The 21,966-nt window shown below is 46.7% G+C and overlaps 1 protein-coding gene across 3 annotated transcripts in view; it reads left to right on the top strand.

The window, feature by feature from the left end:
• LOC106583586 (plexin-A1) overlaps nt 1–21,966 on the top strand; it is a 373,995-nt gene that overhangs the window by 185,567 nt on the left and 166,462 nt on the right. For all 3 annotated transcript variants that reach the window (XM_014167946.3, XM_082967657.1, XM_045705581.2), the window contains exons 5-8: nt 4,880–4,980; nt 11,980–12,103; nt 13,981–14,134; nt 14,849–14,948. In XM_014167946.3, coding sequence (XP_014023421.2) covers nt 4,880–4,980; nt 11,980–12,103; nt 13,981–14,134; nt 14,849–14,948 — 479 coding nt within the window. The remainder of the gene's footprint in view (nt 1–4,879; nt 4,981–11,979; nt 12,104–13,980; nt 14,135–14,848; nt 14,949–21,966) is intronic.

The raw sequence follows: 21,966 nt of genomic DNA, 5'->3' as shown, positions 1-21,966 counted from the left end.
TGGGGTCTGTTTGGTTTTGTGAACAGAGCCCCAGGACCAGCTTGCTTAGGGGGCTCTTCTCCAGGTTCATCTCTCTGTAGGTGATGGCTTTGTTATGGAAGGTCTGGGAATCACTTCCTTGTAGGTGGTTGTAGAATTTAACGGCTCTTTTCTGGATTTGGATAATTAGCTGGTATCAACCTAATTCTGCTCTGCATGCATTATTTGGTGTTTTGCGTTGTACACAGAGGATGTTTTTCCAGATTTCTGCATGCAGAGTATCTATTTGGTGTTTGTCCCATTTTGTGAATTCTTGGTTGGTGAGCAGACCCCAGACTTCACAACCATCACGGGCAATGGGTTCTATAACTGATTCAAATATTCTTAGCCAGATCTTAATTGTGATGTCGAATTTGATGGCCCTTTTTGCCTTGTCTCTCAGATTGTTCACAGCTTTGTGGAAGTTACCTGTGGTACGGCTCTCTCTCTCTCTTTCTCTTTGCTGAGTGTTGAGTGATAAGGACAAGTGTTGGATAAACACTAGTCTCCATGGCACTGATAAGCACCCACTGACCTCTGCAGCTCTCATACCTGACCTATGAGAATAATCAAAACCATAGTCAACAATGAGACCCTCTTAATACACACACAGGCCTCTGTTGTTTCCTGTCTGTAAGGGGTGTGTGTGTGTGTGTGTGTGTGTGTGTGTGTGTGTGTGTGTGTGCATTTATACAACAGGTGGGTCTAATCCTGGATGCTCATTGGTTAAAACCATGTTCCAGCCGGTGTCTATTCCACAAGCTACCACCAGCTAAAGCTATGACATTGAAATGCCTATTTACTCTGTTCCATCTCACTGCACAATCCACTGACTCATCAGCCCAGCCAGCCAGTTTCTAAACTTGATCTCCACTATAAAAGCATCTAGACATTATCTCACATTTCTTTGGGACTTACATTTACAGTTGAAGTCGGAAGTTTACATACACTTAGGTTGGCGTAATTAAATCTCGTTTTTCAACCACTCCACAAATTTCTTGTTAACAAACTATAGTTTTGGCAAGTCGGTTAGGACATCTACTTTGTGCATGACACAAGTCATTTTTCCAACAATTGTTTACAGACAGATTATTTAATTCCAGTGGGTCAGAAGTTTACATACACTAAGTTGACTGTGCCTTTAAACAGCTTGGAAAATTCCAGAAAATTATGTCATGGCTTTAGAAGCCTCTGATAGGCTAATTGACATCATTTGGGTCAATTGGAGGTGTACCTATGGATGTATTTCAAGGCCTACCTTCAAACTCCGTGCTTCTTTGCTTGACATCATGGGAAAATCAAAGAAATCAGGCAAGACCTCAGAAAAAAAAGTTGTAGAACTCCACATATCTGGTTCATCCTTGGGAGCAATTTCCAAACGCATGAAGGTACCACGTTCATCTGTACAAACAATAGTATGCAAGTATAAACACCATGGGACCACGCAGCCGTCATACCGCTCAGGAAGGAGATGCATTCTGTTTCCTAGAGATGAACATACTTTGGTGCGAAAAGTGCAAATCAATCCCAGAACAACAGCAAAGGACGTTGTGAAGACGCTGGAGGAAACGGGTACAAAAGCATCTATATCCACAGTAAAATGAGTCCTATATCGACATAATCTGAAAGGCCGCTCAGCAAGGAAGAAGCCACTGCTCCAAAACCGCCATAAAAAAGCCAGACTATGGTCTGCAACTGCAAATGGAGAAATGTCCTCTGGTCTGATGAAACAAAAATAGAACTGTTTGACCGTAATGACCATCGTTATGTTTGGAGGAAAAAGGGGGAGGCTTGCAAGCCGAAGAACACCATCCCAACCGTGAAGCACGGGGTGGCAGCATCATGTTGTGGGGGTGCTTTGCTGCAGGAGGGACTGGTGCACTTCACAAAATAGATGGCATCATGAGGGGGGGGGAAATTTTGTGGATATATTGAAGCCACATCTCAAGACATCAGTCAGGAAGTTAAAGCTGGGTCACAAATGGGTCTTGCAAATGCACAATGACCCCAAGCATACTTCCAAAGTTGTGGCAAAATGGCTTAAGGAGAACAAAGTCAAGGTATTGGAGTGGCCATCACAAAGCCCTGACCTCAATCCTATGGAAAATGTGTGGTCTGGAATTCAAAAACGTGTGCGAGCAAGGAGGCTTACAAACCTGATGAAAGAAATAAAAGCTGAAATAAATAATTCTCTCTACTATTACTCTGACATTTCACGTTCTTAAAATAAAGTGGTGATCCTAATTGACCTAAAACAGGGGATTTTTACAAGGATTAAATGCCAGGATTTGTGAAAAACTGAGTTTAATGTATTTGGCAAAGGTGTGTCTGTGTCTTGTGTGTATGTGTGTGTGTGTATGTATGTATGTATATATGTATATATATATGTATACATGTATATACATACATACTTGCTCAAAAAAATAAAGAAAACACTTAAACAACACAATGTAACTCCAAGTCAATCACACTTCTGTGAAATCAAACTGTCCACTTAGGAAGCAACACTGATTGACAATAAATTTCACATGCTGTTGTGCAAATGGAATAGACAACAGGTGGAAATTATAGGCAATTAGCAAGACACCCCCAATAAAGGAGTGGTTCTGCAGGTCGGGACCACAGACCACTTCTCAGTTCCTATGCTTCCTGGCTGATGTTTTGGTCACTTTTGAATGCTGGCGGTGCTTTCACTCTAGTGGTAGCATGAGACGGAGTCTACAACCCACACAAGTGGCTCAGGTTGTGCGGCTCATCCAGGATGGCACATCAATGCGAGCTGTGGCAAGAAGGTTTGCTGTGTCTGTCAGCGTAGTGTCCAGAGCATGGAGGCGCTACCGGGAGACAGGCCAGTACATCAGGAGACGTGGAGGAGGCCGTAGGAGGGCAACAACCCAGCAGCAGGACCTCCGCCTTTGTGCAAGGAGGAGCAGGAGAAGCACTGCCAGAGCCCTGCAAAATGACCTCCAGCAGGCCACAAATGTGCATGTGTCTGCTCAAACGGTCAGAAACAGACTCCATGAGGGTGGTATAAGGGCCCGACGTCCACAGGTGGGGGTTGTGCTTACAGCCCAACACCGTGCAGGACGTTTGGCATTTGCCAGAGAACACCAAGATTGGCAAATTCGCCACTGGCGCCCTGTGCTCTTCACAGATGAAAGCAGGTTCACACTGAGCACGTGACAGACGTGACAGAGTCTGGAGACGCCGTGGAGAACGTTCTGCTGCCTGCAACATCCTCCAGCATGACCGGTTTGGCGGTGGGTCAGTCATGGGTGGGGTGGCATTTCTTTGGGGGACCGCACAGCCCTCCATGTGCTCGCCAGAGGTAGCCTGACTGTCATTAGGTACCGAGATGAGATCCTCAGACCCCTTGTGAGACCATATGCTGGTGCGGTTGGCCCTGGGTTCCTCCTAATGCAAGACAATGCTAGACCTCATGTGGCTGGAGTGTGTCAGCAGTTCCTGCAAGAGGAAGGCATTGATGCTATGGACTGGCCCGCCCGTTCCCCAGACCTGAATCCAATTGAGCACATCTGGGACATCATGTCTCGCTCCATCCACCAATGCCACGTTGCACCACAGACTGTCCAGGAGTTGGCGGATGCTTTAGTCCAGGTCTGGGAGGAGATCCCTCAGGAGACCATCCGTCACCTCATCAGGAGCATGCCCAGGCGTTGTAGGGAGGTCATACAGGCACGTGGAGGCCACACACACTACTGAGCCTCATTTTGACTTGTTTTAAGGACATTACTTCAAAGTTGGATCAGCCTGTAGTGTGGTTTTCCACTTTAATTTTGAGTGTGACTCCAAATCCAGACCTCCATGGGTTGATAAATTGGATTTCCATTGATTATTTTTGTGTGATTTTGTTGTCAGCACATTCAACTATGTAAAGAAAAAAGTATTTAATAAGATTATTTCATTCATTCAGATCTAGGATGTGTTATTTTAGTGTTCCCTTTATTTTTTTGGAGCAGTGTGTGTGTGTGGTGAGAGAGGGAGGGGGAGAGAGAGAGCCTAGGTGGGTCTCCATGCCTGTGTGTTTTTCTCTCACTCTGCTAGCTATAATGACGGCCCCCAGGGAAGTAGTTTAGTGGTCTTACTTACCGTTTTAGAGGGATCTCTTTCCAACACATGATTTAAAGGTAGCCTGCAGTAGAAATATAATACTTACCCACCTTATCATAAACACACAGACGCACACACAGACAGACAAATATATACACACATGGGAAGAACGGTGGAGAGAAGGCCTCACAGAACTGTGTGTTGTGGTCAATAAAAGTGCTATTTTACTCCCAACACAAACACACGCACGCAAAAGCACCCTATTCTGGTGTAGAGGGTTAACTTACACACATCCTGTAGAACATGGAAACATCTGTAGCTCATCACTACTATTTTACCTCTGTAATCGCATTGAAGAAGTTACACACACACTGTCACACTGTGAGTCCATCCGTCTTCTCCACCACCGGTTGGGATTTGGAGGTCACCTGTCAATCAAAATAAGTTTCCACCTGTCAGCCGGCCCAGCATGCATTGCGTGCCTGCTCCCTAAACTGGTGTATGCACCGTTGGTGGCTGTCACACACACCGCTAGACATGAACGACACTCTAGGACACACACTGCTTCATCAACACGCTACAGTAGAAAGAAAGAACACAGACACAAACTCACACTTCCAGCCTCTGGCACTTTGAAATGTAGTTAAATGTAATTTATTTTTCAGTCCATATTTGTGCATACATATCTGTGTCGTGTGCACTGCATTGCTTTAATATGATTTGAAAGGCTAACAACGTCCTCTCTCTCCTTTCCATCCATCTCCCCCTCCCCCCACTTCTCTCTCGGTAGGTGAGCAGGGTACCAGTCGAGAGCTGTGAGCAGTACACCACCTGTGGCCAGTGCCTGGGCTCCAAAGACCCCCACTGTGGCTGGTGTGTCCTCCACAACATGTAAGTACACATATTGTACTCTCGGTCTACACACTCTCACTCATATATAGCTACTCTGGGTTCATGCTATACTGTCATTCATAATCAAAACAAACTTTATTTGTCACTTGCGCCGAATACAACAAGTGTAGACCTTACAGTGAAATGCTTACTTACAAGCCCTTAACCAACAGTGCAGTTCAAGAAGAGTTAAGATAATATTTACCAAATAATCTAAAGTAAAAAGTAACACAATAAAATAGCGAGGCTATATACAGGGGGTACCGGTACCGAGTCAACGTGCAGGGGGTACAGGTTAGTCGAGATTATTTGTACATATAGGTAGGGGTGAAGTCACTATGCGTAGATAATAAACAGCGTGTAGCAGCAGTACAAAACAAATGTGGGGGTATCAATGTAAATAGTCCGGTTGCCATTTGATTAATTCTTCAGTAGTCTTATGGCTTGAAGGTAGAAGCTGTTAAGGAGCCTTTTGGTCCAAGTCTTGGCGCTCCAGGACCGCTTGCCGTGCGGTAGCAGAGAAAACAGTGTATGACTTGGGTGACTGGAGTCTGACAATTGTTTGGGGCTTTCCTCTGACACCACCTATTATATTGGTCCTGGATGGCAGGAAGCTTTGCCCCAGTGATGTACTGGGCCGTATGCACTACCCTCTGTAGTGCCTTACTGACAGATGCCGAGCAGTTACCATACTAGGCGGTGATGCAACCTGTCAGGATGCTCTCGATGGTGCAGCTGTATAACTTTTTTAGGATCTGGGGACGCATGCCAAATCTTTTCAGTCTCCTGAGGGGGAAAAGGTGTTGTTGTGCCCTCTTCACGACTGTCTTGGTGTGTTTGGACCATGATAGTTTGTTGGTGATGTAGACACCAAGAAACTTGAAGCTCTCGACACACTCCACTACTGCCACGTCAATGTTAATGGGGGCCTGTTTGGCCCGCCTTTTCCTGTAGTCCACGACCAGCTCCTTTGTCTTGTTCACATTGAGGGAGTGGTTGTTGTCCTGGCACCACTCTGCCAGTTCTCTGACCTCCTCCCTGTAGGCTGTCTGATCATTGTCGGTGATCAGGCCTACCACTGTTGTCATCAGCAAACTTAATGATGGTGTTGGAGTCGTGTTTGGCCACACAGTCGTGGGTGAACAGGGAGTACAGGAGGAGACTAAGTACACACCCCTGAGGGGCCCCAGAGCTTTGTATGCATCTCTGTGTGTGGAGTAAAGGTGGTCTAAAGTTTTTTTTTTTTCCCCCTCTGTTTGCATGTGACATGCTGGTAGTAATGAGGTAAAACGGATTTATGTTTGCCTGCATTAAAATCCCAGGCTTACTAGGAGCGCCGCTTCTGGATGTGCATTTTCCTGTTTGCTTATGGCCTTATAGAGTTGGTTGAGTGTGGTCTTAGTGCCAGCATCGGTTTGTGGTGGTAAATAGACTGCTATGAATAATATAGATGAGAACTCTCTTGGTAGATAGTGTGGTCTACAGCTTATCATAAGGTACTCTACCTCAGGCGAGCAATACCTTGAGACTTCTTTAATATTAGACATTGCTTACCAGCTATTATTGACAAACCGACACATCCCTACCCCACATCTTACCAGACGTAGCTTCTCTGTTCTGCTGGTGCATGGAAAATCCCGCCAGCTCTATATTATCCGTGTCATCGTTCAGCCACGACTCGGTGAAACATAAGATATTACAGTTTTTAATGTCCCGTTGGTAGGATAATCTTGATCTTAGGTCATCAATTTTGTTTTCCAATTATTGCACGTTGGCCAATAGAACAGATGGCAGTGGGAGTTTACTCGCTCGCCTACGAATTCTCAGACGGCACCTCCGCCCCCTTTTTCTCCGTCTTTTCTTCACACAAATGACGGGGTTTTGGGCCTGTACCCGGGAAGCAGTATATCCTTCGCATCGGACTCATTAAGGAAAAAGCTTCTCCCAGTTTGAGGTGAGTAATCGCTGTTCTGATGTCCAGAAGTTTTATTTTCGGTCATAATAGACAGTAGCAGTAACATTATGTACAAAATAAGTTACAAACAACACAAAAAAACTAACAAAATAGCACAGTTGGTTAGGAGCACGTAAAACGTCAGCCATCCTCTCTGGCGCCATTTTCCTCCATCATATACAGCTACTCTGGGTACATGCTGTACTGTCATAAATATACAGCTACTCTGGGTACATGCTGTACTGTCATAAATATACAGCTACTCTGGGTACATGCTGTACTGTCATTCATATACAGCTACTCTCTGTACATGCTGTACTGTCATTCATATACAGCTACTCTGGGTACATGCTGTACTGTCATTCATATACAGCTACTCTGGGTACATGCTGTACTGTCATTCATATACAGCTACTCTGGGTACATGCTGTACTGTCATTCATATACAGCTACTCTGGGTATACTGCGTCCTGATAGTCTAACAGAGCCCCGGTCTCCTTTATTTTATCTGCTTTGATGTGAATTGGATAAAGTGTAAAACACATCTTTAGGTAGGTCTCCATTTACTTTAACCTGTCACGCTCTCACAGATGAGAGGTTGAGGAAAGGAGGCTACGGGTGAGAATTTGGACTGTGAAGCTATCCTCTGAAATGAAAGCCTTAGCTATTTGCCATCACATGAAAATCAATGTTGATACTGCCTTGTATCTTTTAGAAGATCTTAAGATTCATGAATAAACCTACTAGTAGCAGATGGCAGTGCAGAGCATGCCAGGTGTCCTTGTTGACACCCCACATATGTAGGAGTGTTATTTTTCCTCTGTGTGTTGCACTACACCAGAGAGTGTGTTAGCTTGCTAGTCAGTGTGTTAGGCGCTGTACAGTAGGCATCGTCAATGTGTGACTTCTCACCAGACGTGTGTGTGTGTGCACAGTGTGACTTCTCACCAGACACGATGCTATATAAGATACACTTGGTGACAGTGTGTTTCTCTCTCCTGCTGGCTAACATGACTCAAGGGTGTGTGTGTATGGGGAAGTGAGACAGGGTGTGTATGGGGAGGTGAGAGGGTGTGTGTGTGTATGGGGAGGTGAGAGGGTGTGTGTGCATGGGGAGGTGAGAGGGTGTGTGTGCATGGGGAGGTGAGAGGGTGTGTGTGCATGGGGAGGTGAGAGGGGGTGTGTGCATGGGGAGGTGAGAGGGGGTGTGTGCATGGGGAGGTGAGAGGGGGTGTGTGCATGGGGAGGTGAGAGGGGGTGTGTGCATGTGGAGGTGAGAGGGGGTGTGTGCATGGGGAGGTGAGAGGGTGTGTGTGCATGGGGAGGTGAGAGGTTGTGTGGGCATGGGGAGGTGAGAGGGTGTGTGTGCATGGGGAGGTGAGAGGGTGTGTGTGCATGGGGAGGTGAGGGGGTGTATGCATGGGGAGGTGAGAGGGGGTGTGCGTGGGGAGGTGAGAGGGGGAAGGTGAGAGGGGGTGTGCGTAGGGAGGGGAGAGGGGGAGTGTGAGAGGGGTTGTGTGTCGGGAGGTGAGAGGGGGGGTGTGTGTGTGGGGAGGTGAGAGGGGGTGTGTGCATGGGGAGGTGAGAGGGGGTGTGTGCATGGGGAGGTGAGAGGGGGTGTGCACGGGGAGGTGAGAGGGGGTGTGCGTGGGAAGGTGAGAGGGGGTGTGCATGGGGAGGTGAGAGGGGGTGTGCGTGGGGAGGTGAGAGGGGGTGTGCGTGGGGAGGTGAGAGGGGGTGTGCGTGGGGAGGTGAGAGGGGGTGTGTGTGCGTGGGAAGGTGAGAGGGGGTGTGTGTGCGTGGGAAGGTGAGAGGGGGTGTGTGTGTGGGGAGGTGAGTGCATGGGGAGGTGAGAGGGTGTGTGTGCATGGGGAGGTGAGAGGGTGTGTGTGCGTGGGGAGGTGAGAGGGTGTGTGTGCGTGGGGAGGTGAGAGGGTGTGTGTGCGTGGGGAGGTGAGAGGGGGTGTGCGTGGGGAGGTGAGAGGGGGTGTGCGTGGGGAGGTGAGAGGGGGTGTGCGTGGGGAGGTGAGAGGGGGTGTGCGTGGGGAGGTGAGAGGGGGGTGTGCGTGGGATGGTGAGAGGGGGTGTGCGTGGGAAGGTGAGAGGGGGTGTGTGCGTGGGGAGGTGAGAGGGTGTGTGTGCGTGGGGAGGTGAGAGGGTGTGTGTGCACGGGGAGGTGAGAGGGTGTGTGTGCACGGGGAGGTGAGAGGGTGTGTGTGCATGGTGAGGTGAGAGGGTGTGTGTGCATGGGGAGGTGAGAGGGGGTGTGTGAGAGGGGTTGTGTGTGTGGGGAGGTGAGAGGGGGTGTGTGAGAGGGGGTGTGTGTGTGGGGAGGTGAGAGGGGGTGTGTGTGTGGGGAGGTGGGAGGGGGTGTGTGTGTGGGGAGGTGAGAGGGGGGGTGTGTGTGGGGAGGTGAGAGGGGGTGTGTGTGTGGGGAGGTGAGAGGGGGTGTGTGTGTGGGGAGGTGAGAGGGGGTGTGTGTGTGTGGGGAGGTGAGAGGGGGTGTGTGTGTGGGGAGGTGAGACGGGGTGTGTGAGAGGGGGTGTGTGTGTGGGGAGGTGAGAGGGGGTGTGTGTGTGGGGAGGTGAGAGGGGGTGTGTGTGTGGGGAGGTGAGAGGGGGTGTGTGTGTGGGGAGGTGAGAGGGGGGGGGGTGGGGAGGTGAGAGGGGGTGTGTGCGCGGGGAGGTGAGAGGGGGAGTGTGCGTGGGGAGGTGAGAGGGGGGGGTGTGCGTGGGGTGGTGAGAGGGGGGGTGTGCGTGTGGAGGTGAGAGGGGGGGTGTGCGTGGGGAGGTGAGAGGGTGTGTGTGCGTGGGGAGGTGAGAGGGGGGGTGTGCGTGGGGAGGTGAGAGGGGGGGTGTGCGTGGGGAGGTGAGATGGGGAGTGTGCGTGGGGAGGTGAGAGGGGGGGTGTGCGTGGGGAGGTGAGAGGGTGTGTGTGCGTGGGGAGGTGAGATGGGGAGTGTGCGTGGGGAGGTGAGAGGGGGAGTGTGCGTGGGGAGGTGAGAGGGGGGGTGTGCGTGGGGAGGTGAGAGGGGGGGTTGTGTGCGTGGGGAGGTGAGAGGGGGGGTTGTGTGCGTGGGGAGGTGAGAGGGGGGGTTGTGTGCGTGGGGAGGTGAGAGGGGGTGTGTGTGCGTGGGGAGGTGAGAGGGGGGGTGTGCGTGGGGAGGTGAGAGGGGGGGTGTGCGTGGGGAGGTGAGAGGGGGGGGTGTGCGTGGGGAGGTGAGAGGGTGAGTGTGCGTGGGGAGGTGAGAGGGGGAGTGTGCGTGGGGAGGTGAGAGGGGGTGTGGGCGTGGGGAGGTGAGAGGGTGTGTGTGTGTGTATCTCCAGCGTTGGCAAAAAGCCAGTTCTCGCTGTTCTCTCTGTTAATTAAAACTTCCACCTGTGCAACATGCCACTTCATCTGATCGGCAGGCGTGTGTGTGTGTGTGTGTTTTCACGTGCACGTGTATGTGTGTTTGCATTAGGGGGGGATTTTAATTGAGGACGAGGCAGGCAAGGCGACGGAAACGCAATCAAGATAGACTCGAGATGTTACTGACCTCCAGTCACAGAGCTTTTGACCTTCCTCCTCACCAAAACGGAGTGCTAAGTTTGTTCTGCTAATTTCCCGTTGGATAGCTTCCCTCAATCTATTTTTACCCCCCGACCACTCAGAATGACAGGTATTTAAGACGTTTTCGCCCTGTGGTATTTTGTTCTGCAGTAGCTAATTAGAGTCATATTTGTCTCGTTCGTCAGCCGTGTAGTAGGAGAGCAATCCAAGAAAAGCTAGAGTGATATTAACTGATACACACACACACACACACACACACCACACACCACACCACACACACACACTCATAATATGCACAATGCTGCATGCAATCTGTTCAACTCTCCCCATCAAGACGGGGTCAGGGAGAAGGCCTGTTCAACTCTCCAGGTTTCTCTCTTTAGGGAATAATGCAGTCCACAAGCAATATCACCATGACTTCTCTCTTTGTGTGTGTGTGTGCGTACATGTGTGTGTGAGAGGTTGAGAGACAGTATTCTGCTGAGTAGGAAGGTTGGTATACCAAGGCTAAGATAAGGCACTTTGCATTTTCCTCTCCTTTTATTGTGCAATGCTGAGGCACACAGTGTCAGTTCAGAGACTTTGTTTTGTTATGAAGAGGTGGTATGATAGCTGGTAGTGCAAATTGGAACATTGGTGTGCTTTTTTTCTGGTTGTGCAGATGGCTGATCATATGGAGGATGTTTCTGACCTTATTCAGAAACGTTTGTGTGCCTGTGTGTTTTTTAGGCTTATGGTATATAATTTTCACATTTACATTTGAGTAATTTCGCAGACACTCTTATTCAGAGCGACTTACAGGAGCAATGAGGGCTAAGTCCCTTGCTCAAGGGCACGTCAACATATTTTTCACCTAGTTGGTTCGGGTTTTCAAACCAGCAACCTTTCAGTTACTGGCCCAACACTCTTAACCACCTGGTTACCTTAACCGCTTGGCTACCTTAACCTGCTAGGCTACCTTAACCGCTAGGCTACCTTAACCGCTAGGCTACCTTAACCCGCTAGGCTACCTTAACCGCTAGGCTACCTTAACCCGCTAGGCTACCTTAACCGCTATGTTACCTTAACCCGCTAGGCTACCTTAACCGCTAGGCTACCTTAACCGCTAGGCTACCTTAACCCGCTAGGCTACCTTAACCCGCTAGGCTACCTTAACCGCTATGTTACCTTAACCCGCTAGGCTACCTTAACCGCTAGGTTACCTTAACCCGCTAGGCTACCTTAACCCACTAGGCTACCTTAACCGCTAGGTTACCTTAACCACTAGGCTACCTGCTGATCATTGTTATCACTATGTTCATGCACCAAATACATTTGGAGGGGGTGTTTGTGTGTGTGTGTGTGTGTGTGTGTGTGTGTGTGTGTGTGTGTGTGTGTGTGTGTGTGTGTGTGTGTGTGTGTGTGTGTGTGTGTGTGTGTGTGTGTGTGTGTGTGTGTGTGTGTGTATATATGCGTGTGTGTGTGTGTGTCATTTCTGACCTTCTCTTCTCTAGGTGTTCCCGTAAGGACATATGTGAGAGAGCAGATGAACCCCAACGGTTTGCCTCAGACTGGCGTCAGTGTGTGGAGCTCAGTGTTCACCCCAAGAACATCTCTGTCACCATGTCCCAAGTCCAGGTGTGTGTGAAAGAGTGTCTGACTCTGTATGTGTGTACTGATACAGTACCTGTATATAAATGTGTTTATGTAAATACACACCAGTAACTGTGTGACATGCCAATAAGTAGCTAACTCCATGCTTGTGTCATTAAAGACATTAACATGCTCTTCACACTAACCTTGCCACAAAGTCCCCAGTCCTATTAGCAGTAAATGTATTCCAGGACTACGTTCCAATATCCACACTAGCCTGTCACTTGTATTTTCAAGTATGGTGACGGCAGCATCATATAGATATACTTGTCACCGGCATGGATTGTGGAGTTTGTTAGGATCAAAATAAATATGAAAGGAGCAAAGCCACCTCAGTTTTCTGAAAACTCCAATCCTGCGACAACAGGACATCTACACAGATTTTACTCCCAAAGAAACACCAGAATGGTTGTGTTCCTGAGTGGTCCAGTCTTTGTCCTGACTCAGAGACAAGGTTGGAATACTGCTGTCCAACAATGATTCCCAACCAAATTTACTGATCTTAAGCAATTTTGACAAATATTTGAAAATAGCCCATTTAGTTCAGCAGGTCTTAACATTAATCCTCTGTGTTATATGATTTACACTACATGACCAAAAGCATGTGAACACCGATCTTGACAAACCATTTCTGTATGGACATCGTTTTGTTCACTGGGGCATTGTCATGCTGAAAAAGGAAAGGACCTTCCCCAAACTGTTGCCACAAAGTTGGAAGCACAAAATCGTCTAAATGTCATTGTATGATGTAACTTAAGGGAACTAAGGGGCCTAGCCCGAACCATGAAAAACATCCCCAGATCATTAATCCTCCTCCACCAAACTTTACAGTTGGCACGATGCATTCAGGCAGGTAGCATTCTCCTGGCATCCGTCAAACCAAGATTCGTCCGTCGGACTGCCAGATGGTGAAGCGTGGTTCATCACTCCAGTGAACGCATTTCCACTGCTCCAGAGTCCAATGGTGGCGAGCTTTACACCACCGCTTGGCACTGCGCATGTTGATCTTTGGCTTGTGTGAGGCTGCTCGGCCATGGAAACCCATTTCATGAAGCTCCCAACTAACAGTTTTTGTGCTGACGTTGCTTCCAGTCAGTTTGGAACTCGGTACTGAGTGTTGCAACCGTGGACAGACGATTTGTACGCGCTACGTGCTTCAGCACTCGGCAGTCCCATTCTGTGAGCTTGTGTGGCCTACTACTACGCCAGTTTGCGGCTGAGCCGTTGTTGCTCCTAGACGTTTCCACATCACAGTAACACCACGTAGTTGACTGGGGCAGCTCTAGCAGGGCAGAAATTTGACGAACTGACTTGTTGGAATGGTGGCATTCTATTATCATTTTAGTCATTTTAGCAGACACTCTTATCCAGAGCGACTTACAGTAGTGAATGCATACATTTCATTTCATGCTGTATTTAAAAAAAATATATATATAGTTTTTTTTGTACTGGCCCCCCGTGGGAATCGAACCCACAACCCTGGCGTTGCACACACCATGCTGGCGTTGCAAACACCATGCACACACCATGCTGGCGTTGCAAACACCATGCTCTACCAACTGAGCCACAGGGAAGACCCGTTATGGTGCCACGTTGAAAGTCACTGAGTTCTTCAGTAAGGCCATTCTACTGCCAATGTTTGTTTATGGAGATTGCATGGATGTGTGCTCGATATTATACACCTGTCAGTAACGGGTGTGGCTGAAATAGCCGAATCCACTACGGTTGTCCACATACTTTTGTATATATAGTGTTTATTACATGTCCTTCCATTAAACCCTTGACATTATGACATGTATTTCATGTCTCCACATTATCTGTCTTAATAACATATTCCCTATATTCCATTGGTTTGTCCTCAGCTTGTGCTGGAGGCGCGTAACGTCCCTGACCTCTCTGCGGGGGTCAACTGCTCCTTCGAGGGTTACGTGGAGACGGATGGGCACATCCAGGGGAGCCGCATCTACTGCCTGTCCCCCTCGGCCCACAACGTCATCCCCATTACCCGAAACAAAGGTGAGAACGCCGCCCGGACCCCGCCACCTCTGGTGCACACTGGTAGTGTCATGATATCCCCTCCGCCATGAAAATAGAAAAAGGCTGTTATGCCAATGATGACATCATACGCCTGTGGGCTCATCTCAGTCAGTGGAGGCTGGTTAATGGAGTAGTGTCTGGAATGAAATAAACAGAACAGTGTTAATGTGTTTGATACCATTCCAATCATTCGTCTCCCTCCTCATCTTCGCAATAGCTTTGCCTTGACCAGAATTGCACATTTCATGGCTTTTTTTACATAACTCAATAATACTTTGAGTTTTTCTGTCACTACCAATGTTATTCCCCCTAATTGCTCCCCAAGCATCAAGATTCTACATGTATACTCTCCAATGTGATATGTTTAAGAGAGTTCAGAAGCAGGTCCATTACCATGTGTTAAGCATCTTTATCAGTTCTAAAGCAGTCACGCCACAATGACACCACTGTTGCCTGTGATGTCTCTTCAAAGATTGGAGATGAAGGAGCCGTATATATTTAGATTCCCAGAAGTGACATGTTTAAACTTGAGAATTCCTAAAGCAGATTTTCTATCCACCGTTATGGATTGTTATCAGCTCTAATGTGATTTAATGTTCCCTGTGACTCTAGGAGATATTTCTACCTGACTTATTCTCTCCATAGTCTCCAATGCATGACATAAGTTGCTAAGCGATGCGTGTGTCTCCGTAGGAGACAAGCGCATGGTGAAGCTCTACCTCAAGTCCAAGGAGACGGGCAAGACGTTCGCCGGCGTGGACTTTGTATTCTACAACTGCAGCGTGCACTCGTCGTAAGTTTTCTATGTGGTTTTGTTTTTCTATAACTTTTATTTTATTTTAGGTTTTCTCCGCTTTTTTCCTTCTTCTTTTCCTTCAGTTCTGTTTTCCCCTCGGTCCTCTTGTCACACTGCCCTTGAGAGGGTGCAGTAAGCCTGTGAGCCTGTACACACATCCCCACCCCCCCTGTAACCTCTGTGCACGTAGGTGGCTCATGTTACTACCACTGAGTAAAAATTGAATCCGCCATATATGACGAGATATCGAGATCCAAGATGGTAATTTTAGCCTTGTGATCATAACCTAGCCTACTGTAGCTGATAATAATATCATTATAAGGAATTAATCGCAATTGACGGTCTCTGGTATTGGTGCCCAAACGTACTCCTAAAAAGTCTTCATTACCTGGGTTATACATATCAAAATCTGCCCAACATAAGCTTTGTGTCGTTGTTAGTGTTTGTAACCTCTTTCCCAGGCTCCATTGCTACTGCATATGGGGGCTCGTCCAGGATTTGTTTCCTATGAGTATGGTAGTTGCTCTAGTCACATCTCTGCTGTGCACAGATATTTGGGTGTTCAAAATACACTTTTGTGGTAGAGTTTCTGTCACTGACATCCACCCTGAGGGGTTATAAGATTGGTTGTCAATTTGAAAGTTGCATAAACACACAGGCTAATAAAAAAAAGCCATGGCAAATCTGCTCATCATTGCAAAGCATTATGATATCACATTTGCACATGCTGATTCGAAGGTTTTGGTGGATGATGAAAAGGGTCCTACGGGTGGTAGAGTACACCCCGTAGACGTGCAACTGAGAGAGGTAGAACTAAAGGGAAAATGGGATCAACAGAAATTGGAACTCGAGCACAGGGAAAGGTAAAGCAAACGTGTAGCCAGACTAGAACAAGAAGAATGTGCGCATGCCATTCCTTTGAAAGAGATGGCGCTGGAAGCGTGACAAAGTGAGATAGATCTGGACTCCGAATCAAATCAGACCATGCTGCACCCTCAACGGCATTTGATCTTGGTCGGAACAGCCGGCTTGTACCACCTTTCAACGAAAGGCGGATTGACACATCCCTAAAATGGCCGCGGGACATTTGGTCACTGCTCCTCCAAAGTGTTCTTGAGTGACTGGTCTGTCCGAACAACGCATGAACAAGGGAATCTATATTCGGAGAGCCTGTTTCTGTCCTGCCCTTGACTTTGGTGCAGGGCATGTGATGTCCATAGCCTCTTCGTCGCAAAACTCCCTGATCTTCTCAAAAACATATGTTTGTCTAGCTGTGTCCAGTCCAGATGGTGCTTGTACAGGCAGACCATCTATGGGAGGAAGGATGTCAGCGTTCCACAGCAGCTGAAACCTGGTCCCGACTGAGTCCAAACGCTCCTAGGCGACAACAACACCAGGCTCCAGAGCATCGAAGCTGTATAACAGGAAATAACCAAAACAATTGAAGTGGTTACAACCCTACATTACATCAATTCACCTCCCAAGTTTAGATAAGAAGAATAACCTCATACAATGCAATGAAAATGATATTCACTGCTGGTACTGCTTGAACTGTGGCAGCCGCCTGAAGTACGGAGTCAGGTGATGTTGCCAGCCATAGCTTTTTCCACCAGCACCATACCATCCTCCAGTCCAACCAGCTGTGGGATGTTGACCCCTGTCACAGTGCTGTCCTTCACAACACCAGCAATCTCAGACAAAGTGTTCACTCTGGTCTTACTGTAGCGCTGCTTGATGAGGCCGAAGCACCAGTCGGGGGCAAACTTGATGTGGCCTGTGATCAGGAAGTGAAGGTCCAGACTGTGGTGGAGCTTGTGCATGGTCCGCCAGGCACAATACCCAAGCACAAAAGTGTTCTTGTTTTGGCCACTGCAGTTGCGAGGAGCTAAAAAGTAGATGGGACCTGGCTGTGAAGGGATAGTGCACCTGCAAACAACAAAATAACATTAAGATAGGTTAATGAAAAGAAAATGTAACGTAAAATGTAATATTGTTTTTTAATGCATCATTATCAGGTAAGTTTCACTTACCTACAAATGTGCAGAGCAGCAGCACTGCATACAGAAACATAATCTTGGAAACTGGAAGTTAAAATGATAACACGCAGCCCGACTACACGTACCTCTGGAAAATACAGAAATAATGTGAGCTCAATAAAAGTAGTGCCAATCATGTTGGAGGTCAATTAAATAATCAAAATGTGTGTTTTATGGTTTACATACCAAGTGTTGTCATCGATTCCTTGTAGACGCCACCCTGCTTCTTTTGTCAGATGGGATGGCAGCAGCTTTCCACCAAAGTGTTTGTGTCCTGGGTGGCATCCTGATAATACTATTGCATTATCCTCTGCGTAGTTGTTGAAGTTCACCACTCACTGCAAGTCCTCATGCTTTAGGGGTAACCTGTGGTTGCTTGGGTCAGCTCTCTTTTTGATGGGAGGCATGAGACAATTTTCCTTGTATGACTGGTGGAGAGTCAGGTGTGTTCTACTGATGCTGAAAGACAAATTCCAGATACAAATATTTTGGCATTATTATACAATAGATAGCCAGTTGTGTCGGATGGTGATTATGGCTAACTAGATGGGTCATGTAATCATCTGGCGAAGTGCAGTCATTTGTTTAAACATGCTCCCTAAACAATTAACCATAATCCTAAAGTACCAACAATACAAACCAATTGTCATAGCTAGCTAAAGTTAACCAAATAGGTTCAATGTTAGCTAGTTAGCTAGCTAACATTAGGCTATAACTAGCAATGCAAAATGGCATTCTGAGGTAACATCATTAAACACAGATCATAAACGTAATGTTAGCTAGCGAGCCTGCCCTCTAACGTCAGTTAGCTAGCTAACAGTAAGCTTTAACTTGCAATGAAAACAACGTTTTGACAAAATTAGAAACTTATAATATCTGAAACTGCAGCAAGACTCTTACCCGTATACATGAATAAATGTTTCATGGCAGACTGCAACCCCTTTCATTAAATAAGACATCCTGTGTTGTTTCCGTTTGTATGTACAGCTTGCTTGGCCCATTGTTGTCAAGTCACTCTGGTTCACACTGACCGTGTGCAATGCCATAAGAATCATCTTAAGCTTTAGCCCCCACCCAAACACTGACCATTTTACTCTCCCTAGCAGAGCTGGTTAGGCTCTTTTCATGTTATCCAAATCAGACTTTATTTGTCATGTGCCGAATACAACAACTGTAGACCTTACCGTGAAATGCTTACTTACAAACCCTTAACCAACAATGCAGTTAACCTGTTGAGGACAGACGTTCCGCTAGCGGAACCCCGTTCCGCATGCGGAACCCCTAGCCAACAGCCAATGGCATCGCACGGCGCAAAATACAAAACCAACTAAAATACCACAATTCAATTTTCTCAAACAATCAACTATTTTACACCATTTTAAAGATAAGACTCTCGTTAATCTAACCACATTGTCTGATTTCAAAAAGGCTTTACAGCGAAAGCAAAACATTAGAATATGTTAGGAGAGTACATGGACACAAATAATTACACAGCCATTTTCCAAGCAAGCATATATATCACATAAACCCAAACCACAGCTAAATGCAGCACTAACCTTTGATGATCTTCATCAGATGACACCCCTAGGACATTATGTTATACAGTACATGCATGTTTTGAAAAAATTTGCTTTTTACATTAGCATGTAATTTTCAGAACTAGCATACCCACCAAAAACTTCCGGTGAATTTACTAAATTACTCACGATAAACGTTGACAAAATACATAATTATTTTAAGAATTATAGATACAGAACTCCTTTATGCAATCGCTATGTCCAATTTTAAAATAGCTTTTCGGCGAAAGCACATTTTGCAATATTCTGAGTACAAAGCTCGGCCATCACAGGCTAGCTAATTTGACACCCACCAAGTTTGGGGCTCACTAAACTCAGAATTACTATTAGAAAAATTGGATTACCTTTGCTGTTCTTCGTCAGAATGCACTCCCAGGACTTATACTTCAACAGCAAATGTTGTTTTGGTTCCAAATAATCCATAGTTATATCCAAATACCTCCGTTTTGTTCGTGCGTTCAGGTCACTATCCGAAGGGTAACGCGCGAGCGCATTTCGTGATAAAGAAATTCAAAATATTCCATTACCGTACTTAGAAGCATGTCAAACGCTGTTTAAAATGAATTTTTATGCTCTTTTTCTCGTAAAATAGCGATAATATTCCAACCGGGCAACGTTGTATTCATTCGAAGGCTGAAAGAAAAAAATGGAGAAGTCTTGTGAACGCACATCTCAGTCTCACTGTCCCCAGGCTGACCACTTACAAACTCTGCTGCTGTACTTTGCCCAGAGACAGCAGACACCCCATTCCACTTTCTGGTGGCTTTAGAGAGCCAATGGAAGCCTTAGAAAGTGTCACGTTACAGCACAGATGCTGTAATGTCGATAGAGATGCAACAGAAGGACAACAAATTGTCAGACAGGGCACTTCCTGTATGGAATCTTCTCAGGTTTTGGCCTGCCATATGAGGTATGTTATACTCAGACACCATTCAAACATTTTTAGAAACTTTATAGTGTTTTCTATCCAAATCTACTAATTATATGCATATTCCAGTTTCTGGGCAGGAGTAGTAACCAGATTAAATCGGGTACGTTTTTTTTATCCGGACGTGAAAATACTGCCCCCTATCCTAAAGAAGTTAAGAAAATATTTACCAAATAGTCTAAAGTAAAAAATTATAATAAAAAGTAACAACAAGAATAACGAGGCTATATACAGCGGGTACCGGTACCAAGACAGTGTGCGGGGGTACAGGTTAGTTGAGGTAATTTGTACATATAGGTAGGGGTGAAGTGACTATGCATAGATAATAAACAGCGAGTAGCAGCAGTGTACAAAAGGAAGGGGGGGTCAATGTAAATCGTCTGGTGGAGATTTTATGTATTGTTCAGCAGTCTTATGGCTTGAGGGAAGAAGCTGTTGAGGAGCCTTTTGGTCCTAGACTTGGCGCTCCGGTCCCGCTTGCCGTGCGGTAGCAGGGAGAACTTTTTATGGGCTTTCCTCTGACACCGCCTATTATATAGGTCCTGGATGGCAGGAAGCTTGGCTCCAGTGATGTACTGGGCCATACACACTACCCTCTGTAGTGCCTTACGGTCAGATGCCGAGCTGTTGCCATACCAGGCGGTGATGCAACCGGTCAGGATGCTCTTGATGGTGCAACTGTATAACTTTTTGAGGATCTGGGGACCCATGCCAAATCTTTTCAGTCTCCTGAGGGGGAAAAGTTTTGTCGTGCCCTCTTCACGACTGTCTTGGTATGTTTGGACCATGATAGTTCATTGGTGATGTGGACACCAAGGAACTTGAAACGCTCTACCTGCTCCACTGCAGCCCCGTCAATGTTAATGGTGGCCTGTACAGCTCACCTTTTCCTGTTGTCCACGATCAGCTCCTTTCTCTTGCTCACATTGAGGGATTGGTTGTTGTCCTGGCACCACACTGCCAGTTCTCTGACCTCCTGTGAATGTTGAAAGACATGGATACATATTGATACATTATCCCATATGGATACAATATCTACCCCCACACCTACCCACCATACACACACCACACCCCATCCACCCACCCCCCATACACACATCATCAAGCCATCCCCATACACACCCTAACCACCAACCCCCACATACCGACACCATCCATACATCACCCATACACATACTACCCCCCATACACACACCATCCACAATTCCCCATACACACCAAAAACACACACCCTCCCTCATTTATTCTACTGATTATGTCTTGGGCCTGCGATTTAAAAAGATAAAATCCATACATTTGCATATCAATATTATTCTAATTAGAAATCCCACTGTTTCAGTTAAGGTTGGAGAGATTGAAATAGAAAATCACCCGCGGCCATGATTACTTCTTAATTAAATGTTTCCATAAAAAAAAAAAATAAAAAAAGCCCTTTCCCATTTGCGATTTATTAGGACTAGGGTGGATAGTCTGGAAATGAAGTAGGGTTGATGTCTCTATAGGAGATCTCTAAGCACCTTTTTCCTGTGGTTAATTTTGTTCAGATGCTGACTGGGTCATCTATTGTGTGATTCAGGGTCCTTACAGTCTAATTCATTATAAAGACGCCGCAGGAAACTGTGTCATACTCTCTCCTCCAGATATACATGGAAAAGGTGTGGTTTGGAGATGGAGGTACACAGACACAAAAATAGGTAGAGACTTTGACTGTGTGACATTATGAACGAGACTTTTCCATTTGTCTCTGTGACTATCGTCTCTCCTCAAATTTCCTACAAGATCCTAAATACTTCCCATTTGATCTTAACATTGGGGCATATGCATGCCTCCACAATAAGCACTTGCACTTACATCTCCTGATAAACATTTTGGGCCAAAGCAGGCATTTAATCATTGAAGAGAGCAGTGAAGAGCATCCACATTGAAGGTATTTATCTCCCTGCTATTTACACCTTTAAAAAGCACTATTCATTTGAAATAAAATGCACCTTCAGAATAAGTAATTTTATCAAGTGTATAATGTTAAATACAATACACCTCAAAGCGATCGAGGTTTGAAGTGTGGCTACATGGGGAGCATGGCTTCTCCATTGATGGTTGGATGGTCACAAGGGGGTCCAGGGATCGAGGCCCACCTCCAGACAGAAGATTGGGGGTGGGAGGGTATCCTCAAATGGCCTTGGGTGGGTATCCCCGAAGTTCAAAGACTTAGGATGGACACCAGCAGGGGGAAGCAACTAGTGAGTTACTGGGGGGCTCTATGGATAGGCCTTCTTCCAGACCAAAGGAGTAGTGGTTGGGGGGTCCCCAAATGGGGCCTCTGAATGGAATTGAATGGACAGAAACATACCAGGTACCCCCCCTCCTTCCCCATTAAGCTATGGAACTGTTATTGAGCTATTGAACTTGTGCTTCCTGAGGGAGGTAAAGAATGGGTAGATGGTAGGGGGTCCTGGCATGCTGCTTTCCTGCTC

The sequence above is a fragment of the Salmo salar genome, chromosome 22 (assembly GCF_965601325.2).
Source record: "Salmo salar chromosome 22, fSalSal1, whole genome shotgun sequence".
In the NCBI taxonomy this organism is placed as follows: domain Eukaryota; kingdom Metazoa; phylum Chordata; class Actinopteri; order Salmoniformes; family Salmonidae; genus Salmo; species Salmo salar.
This window is presented reverse-complemented; position numbering and strand designations above follow the sequence as displayed.